The sequence below is a fragment of the Aquarana catesbeiana genome, linkage group LG01 (genome assembly GCF_042186555.1).
Source record: "Aquarana catesbeiana isolate 2022-GZ linkage group LG01, ASM4218655v1, whole genome shotgun sequence".
Classification (NCBI taxonomy): domain Eukaryota; kingdom Metazoa; phylum Chordata; class Amphibia; order Anura; family Ranidae; genus Aquarana; species Aquarana catesbeiana.
Genome location: NC_133324.1, coordinates 443,342,786 through 443,362,339, shown reverse-complemented (window position 1 = coordinate 443,362,339; position 19,554 = coordinate 443,342,786). Strand labels below are relative to the sequence as shown.

Sequence of the window (19,554 nt, the reverse complement as noted above, 5' to 3'; positions counted from 1 at the left end):
CTCATGTTTGTAAAGCTGAACAAGGTCGGTCTTTCACTTGTGAAAATTGCATAGTAGTAATAAGATGCATTTGCCCTTCAAAGTCAAATGACCCCTTGTTGAGTTTGTGTAGTCAGAAATTGGACGTGCAAGACATATTGCACTACATAAATGGTTTCAAAGACTCATTGTTTATTTATACATTTTATAACGCCATGTAATAAGGTTTTGCACTTCAAAGCCATAAAATGTCATAAAATTAAATGCAGCAGGTTTCATTCAAATGAGTTAATAATAATAAAAAAAATAATCATTAAGTGAATTGTAGTTTGTTTTAGGCCCAGTTCACACCATAGAAAAGCAGTCCGGATGCATTCCAGATGCTTTTCTGCATGCGCGTTTTTGATGCATTCTAATGTGTTTTTGATGCAATCCAGTGCATTCCCCCCCCCCTCTTTTTTCTTAACTTTAAATAAGGAAGTGTTTTCCAGTGCCTTTTTTGGTGCGTTTTTTATGTGTTTTACAGCTTTCCAGTGCAGGAAAAATGCAGCATGTTCTTTTTTTCCTTAAACTGTAATGCACTGGAACTGCAAGCCCTGGCATGAACTATACCATTGAAAATCATATAACCTACTTTCCCTGCGTTTTTTGATGCAGAAAAAAAAACACACTGGACTGCATGTGGAGTGAACTGGACCTTTAATATTATGCTTATCGGTGGTCAAAAGTTTCATCTGAGAAAACTAGAGATGCATATATTAGAAGAAATGGCTCACATTATAAATTAAAGAAGCTAATCAGGCTCACAAAGTCAAATAATGGTTACTTGGTCAAGTGATGACAACTAGCTGAAACCTCTGAGTTTGTATAGCTACTTGAGCATTTCTGCACTCTTTAATTTACAGCCAGAAATAATAGACTGTAGTTCGTGATGCTTACATTAAACTGTCAAAATCCTTTCTTTGGAAACTTGTCTTAAAGTGTATCTATGGGGGGACAAAAAATAAACAAAACTGTATACTATTGCAGCTTACCAGTCGTTCAATGCAGTGGCTACATCAGTTTTCATTTTTCAGACTAAGAACATTTTAACCCAGTATAGAAAATACCAGTTTGTTTTGGCTTGCTAGGAATGTAGTGACCTTGTCACTTCCTTTCAGTTATAAAGAAAGCGCACATATCCATCTTTTCTTGTGTAAACTACTAATCCCATCAAGCCACTATGTTGGGGCTCGATCCACTGTGGATTGCTTTTTCAGGGGCGGTTTAGAGATGGTTTACAGGCATTTAGGAGGTGATACAGCCGCCTCCTCCTAAATGGCTTTTTTTCTTTTCCAATCCCAATGGGGATTTTACTTTGCACTCCTGTACCGCAAGTGCCATAGCTGCATTTGCCATGTGGCTGCAGCGCAGTCTCATTGACTTCAGTGGGTGAGTTTGACAAGAGGTTGCCAACTGTCAAACTCAACACACCAAGTTATGAATGTGGCACCGCAAAGTATCGCAGCCAAGAAAATATGAACAGACTTAAACAGCCATCTCATTGTAGGATCAGCTGCATATTTTTACAGCTTTTTGGCTGCTTTTTTGAGCATAACCTAAAGGAGGTGAACAAAGGTGGCAACCATGCCTCTGTCCATGCTGAGAAATGAGTGAAGAAAAACTTTACCTGTCACTTTTTTGTTTTGTATTTACAGCAAAAGTTACAGAATAAAAAATGTTTTTTTTTTTGTTTTCAAATGCTTTTTCTGCCTGGAATTTTAGAACTCCATGAAAATCAGCTTTTACTATGGTTTAAAGTAAACTTGATGTGGGAAAAGCTAACTTTCCTTTGTTTGGCAGTTGGGCTCTTGTTTTCAGTACATTAATCAAACTTAAAGTGAGTACGCAGATAAGGACTTATTACATCTGTGCCTTTTGATTTATGTTGGTGACCTAGGAAGTAATGAAGCCAGTGGGTCGGCATAACAGCCAAGTAATGAGCATTTTTAGGAGGTCCAAAATTGCAATGCTTGTATTTTTCTCCCATGAAAACTTCTAGTAGCTCTTGAGTAGATAAAAAAATTTAAACCGATAGCAAGTTTAACAACCCACTTGGAGGGGGGTCTTCACTTGTGAAAAAAAAAAACCCCTACACCCGTACAACTGACAAAAGTACCTCGCGTACTTGTCCACAACACTATGGAGAGCACGGATGAGCTCTCAAGAATCATGGACAAGCAGTAGATGGGTCCTCGAGCCATCATGCCCATACGTTAATAAACCTTTACTTTACATACTTGAATAAACTTTTTCTTACAACCCCTATTTTTGGAATCGTCTCAGTAAAGAGGGAGGTTAAAGTTACCCAAACATTCCAGAAACAAAGAGGAGGAGGAGAAGCCACCTTCCAGTGTATGGCGATTGATTTCCTAGCATGGAAAAGTAGCAGACGTTTGTCCACAGTAGGGGCTATGTCTTCGACCAAGCCCAACAGCCATATTCTTGGCATTTGAGTGAGACAAACTTGGATGACCATAATTATTGTCAAGAATTTCCAAAAGATGTAAAAAAAAGTGCCCGTTGGGTGACTGCATCTCCAACAGGATGATGACAGAGATGGCCTTCGCTTGTAAATCCTGTGAGGAGTGACGAACACCCTGTGGAGGACTTTCATTTGGATCAACTTAATAGAGACCAGCTGGCAGAGGCATGCATACCATAAGTTGCTCCAGTACTCCTTGTACATTTCCAGTATATCTTCTTGCCACTTCCTCTGTAGGCCAGAGAGATCTGAAATGGTAATAAAAATGTTGTGTTGATACAGGGAGAATGCGGTTTGGAGAGTTCATCAGTGCACAAAAAGTTCTTTAGCGAGGAACAACCTAGTGACCATGCCTGAAGTGGAAACTGGTTAGAGAAGGTGTGATAAAGTTGCTGGTTTTTAAATCGGTAGCAAGATGGCAAGTTATATGATCAAAATACATCAGTCGCCGATTCTCGAGAATATTCGCCAGTTTTAATTTAAAACTTGGCCCAGCAGTTGGTCAGGGAACAGTTGGAAATAGGAAAGGGAGTGGTTGTTCCACAGTGAGGTGAAAGGGGAGAAGTTTAGGAGTGGTTGCCCTTCCCACCAAAGACCCACCAACCAAGCACTGATGGTGGTTTTCATCAGGGGAGTAAGAGGATGAGGATAAGGGACGCTGGGATCATTGCATAATAAATGTCAGAGAGTTTCCAAGGAGTTCAGGATGGCAGCTTTGATCCTGCTTTGTGCACAGTACAGGAGTTTAGGTTTGGCACTAGTCACCAGTGGGCAGTTGCTAACTAAGTGGCTATGAAATACTTATAGACGTGTGGTATGGTCAATGTCTAATTTGTAGCCTGAGGAGCAACATTCGGTTAAGCTGTTTAAAGAAGGACTTGGGGAACCAGACAGCGGGGTATTTGAAATGGGTAAATAAATTTAGGGAAAACCTTCACTTTAATCAAATTCAAGCAAAGATGAGGGCAAATTTCTCCACGCCTTCAGCTGGTTTTTAACTTCTAAGAACACAATGTAAATTCAATTCCACATAGGATTTCACAGTTCAGGATACAGCCACTCCCAGGACATGTAAATTATTTAACCCGCTGCAGATGCACGTCTGATGGGGGGTGGGGCCGAATCTCCAGAGTCAATAGGAAAGAAATCACTTGTGGCAATTAATAAAAAGGTGGTACTCTTGTGCTGTCAACTGGAGTTTGGTAACTTAACTAGACAACCTACTGCGGCAAACACCGGTTGGCTGATCCATAGCAGATATATGGAAAGTATAAAAAAATGGTAGTGCTGTGCTGTAAGATGACTAATGAAAAAACTAGTGCAAGTGCTAATAACTTTAATATGCAAATGATCCACAATAAATTAATTCATATAACGGAAGAATCACAAAGATGATGAACAAATGTAACGTAAATTGATGAGAATCATAATGTGCAAACAAGGCAAATGGTTGAAACAGTGCAATAAAATAAATGTGTAAATATGATGTAGGAATACGAGCTTGCCGCTCGTGGATTGTTTTTTATGTGAACTTTTCAGCTCTGTTTTATTTCAATAGACCCCCTTTTTAAATGTTATCACAGCATCTGGGACCTGTCTTCCACCTCCATTACCGACACTGAGGTAATCCTATAGGAGGCTGTATTCATCATAAGGAACCACTACTAGTCCTATTAGAGAGAGACCCCCAGAGGACCCATGGAGGCTGTCTGGAGTACCTGATCAAGTTATATGCTGTTGCCTTACAGCAGTAAGGTGTCATCACAGATTGGCTAGGCATCAGCCATTTATTCACTGTCCACGGTGAAGCAAATCATCACTTATTCATCCAATCAGATTGATGTATGCATTTTCACTTGTTGCTTGGTATTTCAACCATTTGCTTTGTTTGCACATTATGATTCTCATCAATTTACGTTACATTTGTTCATCAGGCTTGTGATTCCTCCGTTACCATCATCTTACAGCACAACACCGCCATTTTTATACACTTGTGGCAATTCATTTTGAGGCTGTAGACCCATGGAAATCTTTGTCAAACACGCATGACCCCCTGCAAGGAGTGACCAGCATCATTCAGAAAAAGTAGGAGTGGGGGGGACAGCTGTGCCATGTGATCTGTATAATGAAAAGGGAAGAGACAGAGGACCCCCCCTCCCTGACGCACAGCCGCAGTAGGCCCAGAGTACAACAGTTGTAGCCATGTGATGAAATGTAAAGGGAATCCCATTCTTCTCAAGAACTTCTGTAAATTAGACCACTCCACGGTATCAAAGGCCTTTTTTATGTCTAAGGATGCTGCAGGCCTAGTGCAATATATTTTGTCCAAATATTTGTAAATAATCTGCAGATTTTGATGTGCGTGGATTTATAGGGAATGACTCCTGTTTGGTGGGGGTCAGTGAGATTAATCATTTTAGTAGTGTAATAGGTCGATAAGATGCATATATAGATGGGTCTTTGGGAAGTTTATGGATTCAAATAACGTGGGCCTCTTTCATGGATGGAGCGTGGACATTGTTTTGTAAACAAGTGGAGTAGGTAGCGGATAGGATGGGAGATAAAATATCTGCATGAGTTTTGAAGAACTCAATAGGTATCCCGTCCGGACTCGGGGTCTTCCCGTTAGGAAAAGAAGCAATGGATGATGCAACTTCCTAGGTGGAGATGGGGTGCATTTCCAAATCCGATAACCAACCCAATGAGAAAAGTGCAGTTATCTCAGAAGAGTCAAGGTTTGGGGATAGAGAGGAAGCATATAACTTAGCATAATAATGGGAAAATTCATGTGAAATGTCCTCCTTGGGCAGTAAGTAAAGTGCCTTCAGAGGATTGAAATTCTGATACAATTGTAAGGAGTCCAGTATTTTGGGAAAGCATAGCCAAGAGCTTAGCATTTTTGCTCCCCTGTTTAAAGAATTTTTGCCTATGCTAGTATATGTCTGTATGTCTGTCCTGGTAATTTCGGCCATACGGAGCTGCAGGTCCCTCGCCGTGGACATAAGGAGATCAAAATTTTCCGGAGAAGAAGTAGTTCTGCTGATCAGATATGATGGCTTTCTGTAAGGAGATACAATATAGTGTCCTCACATGAACTCCTTGAAGGCATCTCAGACCAAGTCAGAGAAGGAGGTGAAAGCCTCCCTAATATGCCAATAATCCTGTATAACATTGGGAGTCTGCTTGACTTCTGTCTGGTGAGATATCCACTGTGGACCCAGTCTCCACATAGATCTATTACAGGCCTGAGAGGTTCGCAATGTCAGAGACCATGGATAATGGTCTAGAATGTCTCCAGGGAGACACTCTGTGTCCAGGACATCAGAAAGCAACCAGCAGGGTGTTAGAAAAAGCCAGGTTTTTATTGGACTTTAACTAGGTTAGCTGCCAGTGCCCAATTGTAGAGATCCCCCATATGTGGGGTGGACGGGGTCATTCTGTCAAGCTCTGGGGATAAAGTAGCATTAAAGTCCCCCATGGAGAGAACCCTGGCTGGATAATAGGGGCTGACGTTCTCTAGAAATGTATCAGAACAGAGGTGGAAGGTAAGTAATAACAAGAGCGGGGGTGTGGTCAAGATGGCGACCTGGTAGGAAGGTTGAGACAGAGCTCTGCATAAAACAGGCCTCCTAATCCGCTGTTTCGTGGACTAAAAGCCAACTTCACTACACCGTGGAGAGGTGGCTGCAATCGGGCACTGAGAGGAGGAAAGCTGGAGCCTGATTGTAGTGCCCTGCTGCGGGATCAGTGATCTGAGGGAGCTCCGCCGGCCCCCTGTTGCATCCGCAGGAATCCTGCCTCCACCCTGTGAAAACCCCCTTCTAACTTACCTGGGGGTGCCACATTTAAAACAAAGGAACGGAGGAGTATTGCAGGCGGGGACCGCTGGATGTGGCTGATGTAGGCCCTCGGCTGGCTCCGTCTCCTATTGAAGATCCGCCATCTTGCGGCCTGTGCGGCCTCGCGATCCCCGGCCTCGGGTGCAGTAGTCGGCTGTGGAGGGGCCGTGGCGCGCCATCCGCTGCGGCTGTCGCTGCTGGGGGACCCGGAGCGGACGAGGGGAGCTGTCCAGGCCGCCTCAGAGGCCCCGGCTCTATCCCGCGGTGACGATCCGCCATCTTGCGGCCTGTGCGGCCTCGGGTGCCGCAATCGGCCGTGAAGGGGCCGCAACGTACCATCCGCTACAGCTGTCGCTGCTGGGGGACCCGGAGCGGATAAGGGAAGGTATCTACGCCGCCTCAGAGGCCTGCGACCGGCTCTCCATCCCAGAGGGGATCCACCATCTTGAGGCCTACGAAGCCTCCGCAATCCCCGGCCTCGGGTGACGCGACCGGCAGACGCAGGGCCGCTGCATGTCCCACGGTGGTACTACCTGAGGGTGAGTGACGGAGAGAACAGAAACAAGACCCGTTGGGAGGTGAGGGAGACGGGATTATACGGCGGGCAGAAGATACAGATTATAACCTGGTTGCTGGGGGACCCCTGCCTGTCACATAATAGCTGGAAGTCTGGGAACAAACCTGGGCATGAGAAGAAGAACTTGTGGTGCCCAGAAGCAGAAGCAAAAGGCCCCTACAACATCACCACCAGCCCGGGGCCCACGGGGAGCGGTGTGTTTAAACATGGCTTCACAGACAGACCACACAGACACTCAGGCTGAGCCTTCCCAAATGGGAGAAGATCAGTTTCAAGCACTCATGCAGGCCATCACGGGTTGTCAAACTACCCTAACTACCAAAATAGCAAATACAGTCAGAAATGGGCCTAATAAGAAGGGATATGGACAAATACAGAGACAGGCTGACGGAGGCTGAGAGGAGGGTAGGGGAGAATGAAGATGAATTACGAGACCACGGCGCCTCCATCCGTATACTGCAAGTTAAAATGAAGACACTGGAATCGCGTGCGGAAGATCAGGAAAACAGAAACCGCAGGAACAATCTGCGCCTGGTGGGACTCCCGGAGGGAGTGGAGGGAAGAGACCCGGAGGCATACACGGAGCAGCTACTGCGAAATCTTCTCCCACAGGCACCATTCTCTGCACACTTCGCGGTGGAGCGAGCCCATAGAATGCCGTCAGCTCGGGGCCCACCGGGAGCTCCCCCACGCACCTTCATATTTCGTTTACTGAACTTTAGAGATAGAGATCTGATCTTACGGGAGGCACGAAAGATGGGAGAGCTGCGCACTGAGAACGCGAAGATAATGCTATTCCCCGACTACTCAGTGGAAACACAGAGGCAACGCAGGACATTCGACCAGGTAAAGGCCCAAATGCGTGCTAAGGGACTAAAGTACAGCATGCTGTTTCCTGCACGACTCAGGGTGGTTGGAGAAACCACTAAATTTTTCACCTCTCCGGAGGAAGCAGCCAGATGGCTAGAATCCCTGCCACGCAATCATTGATCCGAAGTATGGAGTACACCATGACTAGCCCTCTATCTACCTGGTGACGACGGTGTTATCTACAACTTGTTATCTCTAATAACCCCTACCCCTATTGGTGACTGGCACAATATCTGGGAACTAGGGAATACATAAATCCTGAGAGGCCTAGCTGCCTGATGGGGATATGACCGAACCAGCCAATCACACATTTCTGTTTCTCCTCTTCTTCCTGGGACTTATTCTACCCACGAGGGGACTATTCGGATCTAGATGGTCCTGACCAACAGTGTGGAGTTATGGAACTTTGTTGCTGTACTTATTGGCCCCAGGGGTGAAAACAAAGAGGGGGAGAGTGCAAGACACGAGGCCCTGCTCAATCGATACTCTTCCTGTTGTTAGAGATGGGTGGTGGAGGGAGAGGTTAATGGTGGAATTCTGCTAACTGGTTTGACTCTTCAGGAGGACTTTCAACGACTGTTTTTACTGTCTAACCAATTTCTTTCACGTTCTACAGGTTTTAAGAGATTACTATTGTTTGTAACTAAGAATGTACCCTTAGAGATATCTAAGTGTTAATGGCTGCTCTAGCGCAGATAGGTTGCTCGGGTCCACATAGAGGGGAGGGGCCCTGGTTATGGGGGAGGTTCCCCCCCCCCAATTACTAAGATTTTATCCCCCCCCCCCCCCCCCTTTTTTTATAGGGAATAAGTATTTATTTTCCCTTCCCCTCTTTTAGTTTAATATCAGTAAAGGCCTGCAGATGCAGTGAGTAGCGCGGTCTCTGATCTCACATTAAGATAACTAGGTCCTAGGTGTGCCAATTGTTGCACGCCGCCCCCCAGGAGGCTTCTCCTGTTTTTTTTTTTGCTTTTTCTTGTTTTCTGGTTGTTATGGGTACTCAAACACCCCGAGGTTTACTTAATGGGGTGTGGGGTGGGATGGGAGGGAAGTTTTGTTTAGGTTGTTCAATTTTAATTTTTGTTCTTTGTTTTTCGCTTCATCACTCAAGGAAGAACTCATATAGATGGCTTAAAAATAGCAAAGGCATAGGCTACATGCTTCAGGCTAACAGAATGGTTAATGCCCTTTGGGGCAAGTTGGGTCCCTTAGCGGGAGGGGGGAGGGACGAGAAGGAGTTATTTATACACTTTAATCATATATGGTTTTCCGGAAGAAATATATACCACTTTGAAATATGGCTCAGCTGAAAATATTATCATGGAATGTGAGGGGTCTTAACCACAAAATTAAACGCACACTAGTTTTTGAATATCTTAAGAAATACACACCCAGCATTTGCATTTTTCAGGAGACACACCTGGTGGGGGGCAGAATACTGGGGATAAAGAAACCGTGGGTGGGACACCATTACCATGCTACCTACACTAATTACGCCAGGGGGGTTAGTGTACTGATCCAAAAATCGCTCAATTTTGAACCCCTCGATATTCTCATTGACCCAGAGGGTAGATACGTAATAATCCATGCTAATATTGAAACACTGGCTATGGTTATAGTGGGGGTATATCTGCCCCCGCCGGCTAACATCTCCCTTCTGCAGAAGATCACTACTACAATAGCGCAATTCCCCACAGACTATGTAATTCTTACGGGAGATTTCAATACCACGCCTAACCCTTCACTAGATAAAATGTCCCCGGACCCAGCCACAGATTCTGCGTTAACTAGATGGGCGCAGGTATTGGGATTGGAGGATGTATGGCGTTGGAAACATCCAACAGAACGCGTGTACACATGCCACTCATCATCTTATAACACTTTGTCACGTATTGACCTTCTATACGCAAGCTCACCCATGCTTCCCAAAGTTATAAACATTGAAACGTTACCGAGGGGTATTTCTGACCACTCCCCACTACTATGCACACTGCAGACTTCCACTCCACAGGCGGACAGAATTTGGCGACTCTCCAGATTTTGGATTGAACATCCTACTATAGAAATTGAGATAGTAAAAGAGATAAAACAATTTTGGCGGGCTAACGCGGGCTCCTCTACCCCGGGGATGGTATGGGACACGTTTAAAGCCTACATTAGAGGCTGCTATATGTCATCCATAGCTAGAGAGCGTAGGAATAATCAGATGTTGTTGGAGGAGGCAGAGACTAAAGCCCGGGACTTAGAGACCCGATACACCCTCACGGCCAACCCTATTATAGCACAAGACATGAAGGTTGCCTATCGGGAGGTAATGCTACTGAGGGTGGCCAAGGCGAACAAACGCCAACTGGCCCAAACTCAAAGAATATTTGAGCAAGGGGAAAAAACAGGTAGGCTTCTGGCCTGGTTGTCCAGAGAGCAATCCCCTATATCCACAATAGCTCGTATCCGAAAGAATGATGGGACCCTAGTATCAGATCCTGCGAAGATTAACGCATGCTTTGCTGAGTATTACTCGTCCCTATACTCTTCTAGGGCACAATACTCAACGAAGGAACTACTGGACTTCCTAGACGAAATAACGCTTCCGACCCTCACGGCTGCAGCACGAGAGAGCCTCGAGGCTCCAATAACCCTGGAAGAGGTCCAACGGGCTCTAGGCTCCCTACAAACGGGGAAGACACCGGGAATAGACGGCCTACCCCCTGAATTTTATAAATTGTATATGGGCGAGGTGGCGTCTAGGATGCACACAATGCTTACAGAGACCCTACGTACTGGGGAAATACCGCTTTCTATGTCACAAGCCATTATAGTTGTCCTGCCAAAGCCCGGAAAAGACCCCCAACTATGCCCCTCATATCGACCTATATCTTTACTTAATTCAGACGCGAAGATTTTAACCAAAATTTTGGCCCAGCGGTTAAACGAAATAATATTGGATCTAATTCATGAAGATCAAACAGGTTTTATGCCTGGAAAGGGCACGGACATAAACATTCGTAGGTTGTATGCTGTCCTGGCCTCTGGGGAGGAGGATGCTCGAGACGAAATAGTGGCCTCTCTAGGCGCGGAAAAGGCCTTGGACTCTGTAGAGTGGGGCTACCTATGGGAGGTCCTCCGCAGGTTCGGGTTTGGACCGGTCTTTATCTCCTGGGTCAGGATGGTATACAAGGCCCCCACAGCCAGAGTTCGTACAGGTACAGTACTCTCCCCTACTTTTCTTTTGGGTAGGGGAACTAGACAAGGGTGCCCGCTATCGCCGGGTCTTTTTGCCCTGGCGATAGAGCCTATGGCTGTCCTTCTCAGGGCCACACCCGGGGTGAGGGGAATTACGAGAGGTCCTCTACAGGAAAAGGTGTCGTTATATGCTGACGACACCTTACTCTATCTTAAGGATGACGGTACTTCCCTACAGGAGGCCCTCTCGGTAATTAATAGATTTGGGAAATTCTCTGGTATATGTATTAACTGGGGGAAATCGATCCTGTTTCCTCTGCGGGCGGGGTCTACTCCCTCGCAGACGGATGGACAACTTAGTAGGGTTTCCCAGTTTAGATACCTAGGGGTAGAAATACACCAAGACTTGAAAAAATACATCAGCCTAAACTTAAACCCGGTGGTTCACCACCTATCCCAAAGATGTAACACGTGGAGATCCCTACCACTAACTCCGGTTGGCCGTGTCAACCTAATTAAAATGTCAATTCTACCCAAATTTATATACCTATTCCGACAAACCCCGATCCCTATATCAATAACCTTCTTTCGACACTTAGACAGCATTATGACCTCATTTATTTGGAATGGGAAGGCTCCTAGAATAGCCAGGGCAACTTTGCAACTTCCAGGGACCCTGGGAGGTCTGGCCTTGCCATGCTTCCTAAAATACTATTGGGCAGCGGTGTTGGTAACAGTTAAATAGTGGCTCTCGAAGGAGCCGGCTAATCCTGCTGCTTCCTTGGAGGCGGCGTTGATCGGCTCCTATGCAGAGTTGAGAAATTTGGTGCACAGAGGCCCTAGATCAAATGCGGATGTGACCTGCCCAATGAAGACAACCCTTAAGGTATGGGATACTGTCAATAAGCTATTTCTGGGACCTGGTAACGGGTCCCCAGCGACTCCTCTATGGGGTAACCCCCGCCTGCCCCATTTTCACTCCATTCCTGACCCGGTTGCGTGGGCCAGATATGGAGTCACAACCCTGGGAGATATAGTTACCCAGGGACAACTAATCACCTTTGATGCTTTAAAAAGTGAAAAGGATCTACCCAATCATATGTTCTTTAGGTTCCTCCAAGTGAGGCATGCGTTCCGGTCCCAGTTCCCTGGCCCGTTGACTCTGGAGGAGACACCGATAGAAAATGTATTAAAAAACCAAGAGGGCGGAAGAACATTATCCGTCGTCTATAACCTACTTGTGACTCAAGATACATCTAAAGTCTCCCAGTTATGTGAGCGATGGAGGGTGGATGTTCCGGAGTTGACGGATGGGGACTGGGAAGAGGGAATTCAACAGTATTTACCCTTGACAATCTCAGCAAGGGACAGATTTATGCAGCTGAAATTCATACATAGGGCCTACTATTCTCCAATACGCCTGGCAAGGATATACCCTGATAGAATAGCGAGGTGCCCTAGATGTGGGTCAGGGGAAGCCGATTTCTTCCATGTGGTCTGGTCCTGCCCTGGAGTGGTGGAATTTTGGAAGAATATACTTGATGACATTAACTCTATAGGGGGACTGCAAGTCCCATATAGCCCAATACCCCTTCTACTAGGTATCTGTGACTTTCTTGAAATCACATGGGGGAAGAAACTATTCATCTTCTACACCACACTATATGCTAGAAAAGCAATTTTACTGCAGTGGAATCAGTCCCAACCGCCCACCAAACAACTCTGGCAATCTCTGGTAAATAAGGCGCTCCCATTATATAAAATGACATATATGGGAAGAAATTGTCCAAAAAAATTCGAGAAAATTTGGGCAGCATGGGTGAAAGCAAAACACTTAACTATTGAATGAAATGTTGGGTTCGAGCCCTTTGGGGATGGAGTTGACCTACCCACGGGATTCTCCAAACTATATATGTATAGACTAGAATATTCTGTGATGGAAGGTGGGACCCCTTGCACTTACGCCATGTATTGTTATCCTTAACGTGTGTACTAATATATCCTTCTGAAATAGATAACTACTGTGATAATTGAATCTCACATATACCAGATTATGAAACGGTTTTATGTATGCCATCTGTACTTAAATCTAATACGAAGTGAATTGTTTCTGTTGTGAAAATTTAAATAAACTTCTATGTTAAAAAAAAAAAAAGTAATAACAAGAGCATGACTCTGATTCAAAATAGTAAGTATCAAGATTACATATTTGCCATTCGGGTCAGTGTGTACACCCTGCACAGCACAAAATAGATTTTTTATTTTTTTTTGAACAGGCATACTCCAATTCCATGACAAAATTATTGACAGTGAGGTTTATCAGATTCAAGGGGATTAACCCCTGATTATACCGTACAAACTATAATGCCAACTAATAGAAACTGTACGAAGGAAATATGTCATCTCAGGTAGCAGTTCTCAGTACACTAACCCTTTATAGCTAACACTTATAAAGGTTACATTTGAGAGAGAGAGAGAGCGAGAACGTTTGGGGTGGGCAGGAAGCAATGGAAGGCAGGATTAAGGAGGGGGAGGGGGGAAAGAAGGAGGTGAAATGGAGGAGAGTTAAAGGAGGGGGATAAGAAGCTAGGAAAAACCCAGAGCACCCAAAGTTTGTACCCAGAGATATAGGAATCTACTTCTGAACCTTAGAGGTCAGCCACATGCATCTATTCATCCTGACCAGATTTTGTCAAATTTCCGCAGACACTGCTCTCATACGTGATTCTATAGAGGGGTAGAACTGAGTTAACTGAGTGTATCTATGAAGTATGAGTGGGTGGCTCTAATGATTTCCATCTCAGGAGGATTTCTCACCGTGCATAAAACAGAGTAAAAGTTAGGCAGAGCTTAGTATATTTATCCCCTTCTATGTGTTCCAATTGACTTAACAGTAGCACAAGTGGGTCTAAGGGGGGTACACTTATACCACATATATCACTCAGAGTGGTTACTATCGCCTCGCAATAAGGGTGCAGTTTGAGACATGACCAGACCATATGCCAAAAGTTCCCCACCTCAAGGTTACATCTAGAACACTTTGGATCCAGCTGAGTATTTATATATGGGACATCATTTGTGGAGTATATTAAACCCTGTGAAGGAACTTCAGTTGTACCAACCTGTCTTTTGCCGCTATCATGGAAGGAATAAAAGTTGAGACACAATCTTCCCATGTCTCCTCGTCAAGGGTCGGACTATCTTCCCTCACAAGGTAGATATTTACTAATAAGAATAGACACTCCCCTGGACTATGAGGAGTATGTGGTGTGAAAAGCCTTTTGGATCCAGGATATTCAGAACGAGGACCTTACTTCCCTCGAAGTGTGTTTCTTGTAAGAAGAGAACATATGGGGGGGCTATGATTTGATGTATTTGAATAGCAAGGCCCTTTTAAATTTAGAGTTGAGGCCTCTGCTATTCCAGGACATCAGATTGGGGCATTTTAAGGTTATCCTTAAAATAAACCGTTTAGTATACATGCAATGGAAGATGCATAACAGCATTGTAGATGGGACATGAGCCAAAGTAGAAATACAACTCTGTGCAATGATAAACATACATTTTAACACAAAACACCTCCCATTGTGTACTCCAAAAAATATGCAACAGAAAACTTCTACCCAAAACTCTTAGGGAAAACCCTAAAAATTAACATCCCAACTGGAACAGTCCTCAGTGGGGGGAGAGTTCAATGAAGAACTTAGACCCTCTTTGAAGCATACAACTTGAGTCAGAAAAATAAGGCGATAGCAGTGTAGTAATAAAGGAAGACCAGCATCACTCCTTTTGTAATACTGTGCTGGTGAACATATTTAAGTACGTGCAGAGAATTAGGTGCCAACAGGCAACATGGTGAGGGTGAGATAAGCAGATAGGAGACCCAGAGCACTAAAACATAGATACGGGTGCTATAATTACTCATCCAAAAAAGGCAGATCCCAGAGAGAAAATGAGCAGCATCTGGGGTAGCAAAGAATCTAGTCATCTCTCCATCTAGGATGCAAAGTCGGCTGGGGTAGAGAAGGCCTTACCTGATGCCCTTGTCCCAGAGACGCTTCCAGACCTCTTTGAGGGACTGCCGTTGTTGCTGGATAGTGAAGGTCCACTTAGGTACTGGCAGTGGAGATAATCATTTATTATGATCTTGATAGTTTAGCAGGCAGATGAGGAATGGCTGCGGAACCTGGGATCGGAGGGAGCGGTGGTACTCTGCGTGCCCTCTCTACAACGAACGTTGATGGGAGATCCCTGAGGCCCAGTAAGGTAGTAAGGAATGTTTCTACAAATTCAGCTGGCTTGGGGCCTTCTGCACACTCCGGAATGCTTAGCACACAAATGTTGTTCCAGCAGAACCAGTTCTCTGTGTCCACCAACTTCTCATGCAGTGCCTTAAATTGATGCTGCAGTGTCTGCAGTTTATTAGAGTCAGAGCGAACCACATCCTCCACGTGAGAGATGCAGCCCTCTGCATCAGATCATTACGGATAAAACTAATGTCCGTGGAGAGAGAGTTAATCTTTTCCATGAGCGCTTCCCTGCATGTGGTAAGTGTCTCCAGGGTGTCCGCTCCTGACAGATTATCAGCCTCACCCTCCCTCCTGAATCCTCTGTGTGGCTGCAGACATCCTCTGACATGCTGGAGAGGTCTCCAAAATGGCAGCCGGAGTGGGAATGAGGGAAGAAGGCGCTGGTGTGAAGGTGGGATTAAGGTTGTTTGAAGACATGAGGAGGACAGTGAAGAGGATGCCCAAAGCGTAGGGGGTAAAGGCAGTGCAGAAAGGCTCAAAACTGTGTCCCATAAGTTTGGGATAATTTAAAGGATAAACGCAAGAGTGGAGCTCAGGAGGCATACGTCTTATCACATCTCGCTCTCTCCCATGAAAAGTTTATTCAAATGCATGTAAACATGTTTTGTTTTTGTTTGTTTTTGTTTTTTTTTGTTTTTTTCACCAGCATAAGATGCACATTGATGATGTAGTTTCATGGTGTCATGTGTTGCCTATTACGTGCACACAGCCTAGTCAAGTAAATCTTCACATTCCTGTCTCAGCGCTTGCAAAAAATGATAGCTGTTCCCAAAATAGTAAGATGTGACCAAACCCAAGAACTGACACCTTGCCAATCCTGAGATATGGTGGCTGTAATAGTTTTCCTTTTTTTTTTTTCACCTGATGATCCTGCCAGTAACATACTTCCTATACTAGGAAGTAGGAAGCTCATTGAATTTCTGTCAGGATCATCAGATATTTTTCTGCATTTTGGCATTTTTAAAGAGACAGAACCTGGGCAGGTGTGTGTGTGTGTGTGTGTGTGTGTGTGTGGTTTTGTTTTTTGTTTTTTTGGCCACACATATACTTTTTAAATAGGCCTCAATAATAGTTTATAAGATTCTGAAAGCATACATTAAGAAGTGTTTGCTCTTCCATTCTATTTTTGCAGGGCTTTATTTGTGGCTTTTCTGTAGCCACTGGAGCTGCCTCACGTTTAATCTCTGGTTATGACAGCTATGGGAATATTTGTGGACAGAAGAATGCTAAGGTAGAAGGCTTTGAAAACAGTGGTTTAGACCATACCAACCGCAAGTAAGTAAAATAATTTCAAAGCTTTATGTATGTACAGTATTTTATATTGTGTGTGTGTGTGTGTGTGTGTGTGTGTGTGTGTATATATATATATATATATATATATATATATATATATATATATCTCAAAATATATAAATATATATTGGGGATGGAAAGTATTCAGGCCCTCTTAAATTTTTCACTCTATATTGCAGCCATTTGCTAAAATCATTTAAGTTCATTTTTTCCTCATTAATGTACACACCGCACCCCATATTAACAGAAAAAACACAGAATTGTTGACATTTTTGCAGATTTATTAAAAAAGGAAAACTGAGGACCCTTTTGATCTAATACAGCCATGAGTCTTTTTGGGAAAGATGCAACAAGTTTTTCACACCTGGATTTGGGGATCCTCTGCCATTCCTCCTTGCAGATCCTCTCCAGTTCTGTCAGGTTGGATGGTAAACGCTGGTGGACAGCCATTTTTAGGTCTCTCCAGAGATGCTCAATTGGGTTTAAGTCAGGGCTCTGGCTGGGTCATCCAAGAACAGTCATGGAGTTGTTGTGAAGCCACTCCATTATTTTAGCTGTGTGCTTGGGGTCATTGTCTTGTTGGAAGGTAAACCTTCGGCCCAGTCTGAGGTCCTGAGCACTCTGGAGAAGGTTTTCGTCCAGGATATCCCTGTACTTGGCCGCATTCATCTTTCCCTCGATTGCAACCAGTCGTCCTGTCCATGCAGCTGAAAAACGCCCCCACAGCATGATGCAGTTTTTTTTAATAAATCTGCAAAAATGTCAACAATTCAGTGTTTTTCTGTCAATATGGGGTGCTGTGTGTACATTAATGAGGAAAAAATGAACTTAAATGATTTTAGCAAATGGCTGCAATATAACAAAGAGTGAAATATTTAACGGGGTCTGAATACTTTCCGTCCCCACTGTGTGTGTATGTATATGTGTGTGTGTGTGTGTGTGTGTGTGTATATACCGTATTTATCGGCGTATAACACGCACCCCAAGTTTAGGAGGGAAAATAGTTGACACTCACAAAGCTGGAGAAGGCTATAAGAAGCAATGCGTTTTCAGATGTCAATATCCTCTGTTCGGAAACAGTAGAAGTTAAAGCAAGATCTGGAAGACCAAGAAAAATATCAGACAGAACAGCTCGCAGGATTGTGAGAAAAGCAATTCAAAACCCATGTTTACATGCGGAAAAGGGGTTCCCCTAAACAGACTTTAACGGCACTTTTTAAAAAGTTTATAAGTAGTGAGAAGGTATAACAGCGTATTAAAAGTAACACATTTTTTTTTAAAGACAAAATATATTAAAGCATTGTATACATAGAATTCAACAAAACATTTACATAATAAACAAATTCATTGTTGTCACCATATGGTAGGTTTTTACAGAAGCTCTTTTCATACCCAACGCATTTCGGGATATACAGCGTTTTAGTCCTTCAGGGGTGTAGAAGAAAAGAGAGATTCATCTAGGGTAGTTGAAGTGTAAACTGATGAGTGAATTACCATAACATATAGATGTATACAATAATCCACTTAAAGTCAACAAATCACTTACATAATATGTTTCGTTTGCTTTAAAAACTTGAAGTTAGAATAGCATTGGGCATTGCTGATAGGGTTGCTGTCCCTTTAATACTGTAGTTGTCACAAGGCAGTGTCACTTAAACGGTAACTTTGTTCAAGAGGTATTCTTTCTCCCTTACCCCAGCCTTCCACGGTTGCGTAACGGCCGGAGTGGTATACTGAGGCAAAAAAAGGAGTCCCTATGAATAAAGAAGGAGTTGAGCTGAGTCTAGAAAAATGTTTTTTTTTTTAATTGATGTAAGGAGGGCTAGAGATGAGGCTAGTAATTATAAATATATAATGTGGAGCAAGAAGTATAGTACGGAATAGTATGTAAGTGCCAAGATTAGAGCGAGTATAGTAGAAATTGCCTGTCAGTTAGATTGATAGTTAGGAGTGGAAAACCCACGTTTGACTGCACGATCCCTCCAGAAAGATCTGGCAGACACTGGAGTTGTGGTACACTATTCCACTATAAAGAGATACTTGTACAAATATGGTCTTCATGGAAGAGTCGTCAGAAGAAAACCTCTTCTACGTCCTCACCACAAAAATCAGCGTTTGAACTTTGCAAATGAACATATAGACAAGCCTGAGGCATTTTGGAAAAAAGTTCTGTGGACCGATGAGGTTAAAAATAGAACTTTTTGGCCGGAATGAGCAAAGGTACGTTTGGAGAAGAAAGGGCACAGAATTTAATGAAAAGAACCTCTGTCCAACTGTTAAGCATGGGGGTGGATCAATTATGCTTTGGGGTTGTATTGCAGCCAGTGGCACAGGGAACATTTCATGAGTAGAAGGAAAAATGGATTTAATAAAATTTCAGCAAATTTTGGATGGTAACTTGATGCCATCTGTGAAAAAGCTGAAGTTAAAGAGCGGATGGCTTCTACAAATAGATAATAATCCTAAACACACCTCAAAATCCACGGGGGATTACATCAAGAGGCGTAAACTGAAGGTTTTGCCATGGCCTTCACAATCTCCTGACCTCAACATTATTGTAAATCTATGGATAGACCTTAAAAGAGCAGTGCGTGACAGACAGCCCAGAAATCTCAAAGAACTGGAAGACTTTTGTAAGGAAGAATGGGCAAAGATACCTCAAACAAGAATTGAAAGTCTCTTGGCTGGCTACAAAAAGCGTTTACAAGCTGTGATACTTGCCAAAGGGGGCAGTACAAGATATTAACTCTGCAGGGTGCCCAAACTTTTGCAGACGCAATTTTTTTGTTTTCTGTAATTTTGAAAGTGTAAATGATGGAAATAAAATCTAACTTTTTTTTGACATATTATAAGAATGTCTAATCTGTAATTTTATGCCATTTGGAGATTTTTCCATCTTTCCTTGGCTTCGTTATGCACATTAATACACATTTTTACCTGGGGTGCCCAAACTTTCGATCCCCACTGTAAGCGGGTTCT

General features: G+C 43.7%; 1 protein-coding gene across 1 annotated transcript in view; it reads left to right on the top strand.

The window, feature by feature from the left end:
• Positions 1 to 19,554, top strand: part of SLC44A1 (solute carrier family 44 member 1) — a 266,830-nt gene that overhangs the window by 108,959 nt on the left and 138,317 nt on the right. Inside the window, exon 3 of the mRNA XM_073636222.1 lies at positions 16,415 to 16,557. Within this exon, the coding sequence (XP_073492323.1) occupies positions 16,415 to 16,557 (143 nt within the window). The remainder of the gene's footprint in view (positions 1 to 16,414; positions 16,558 to 19,554) is intronic.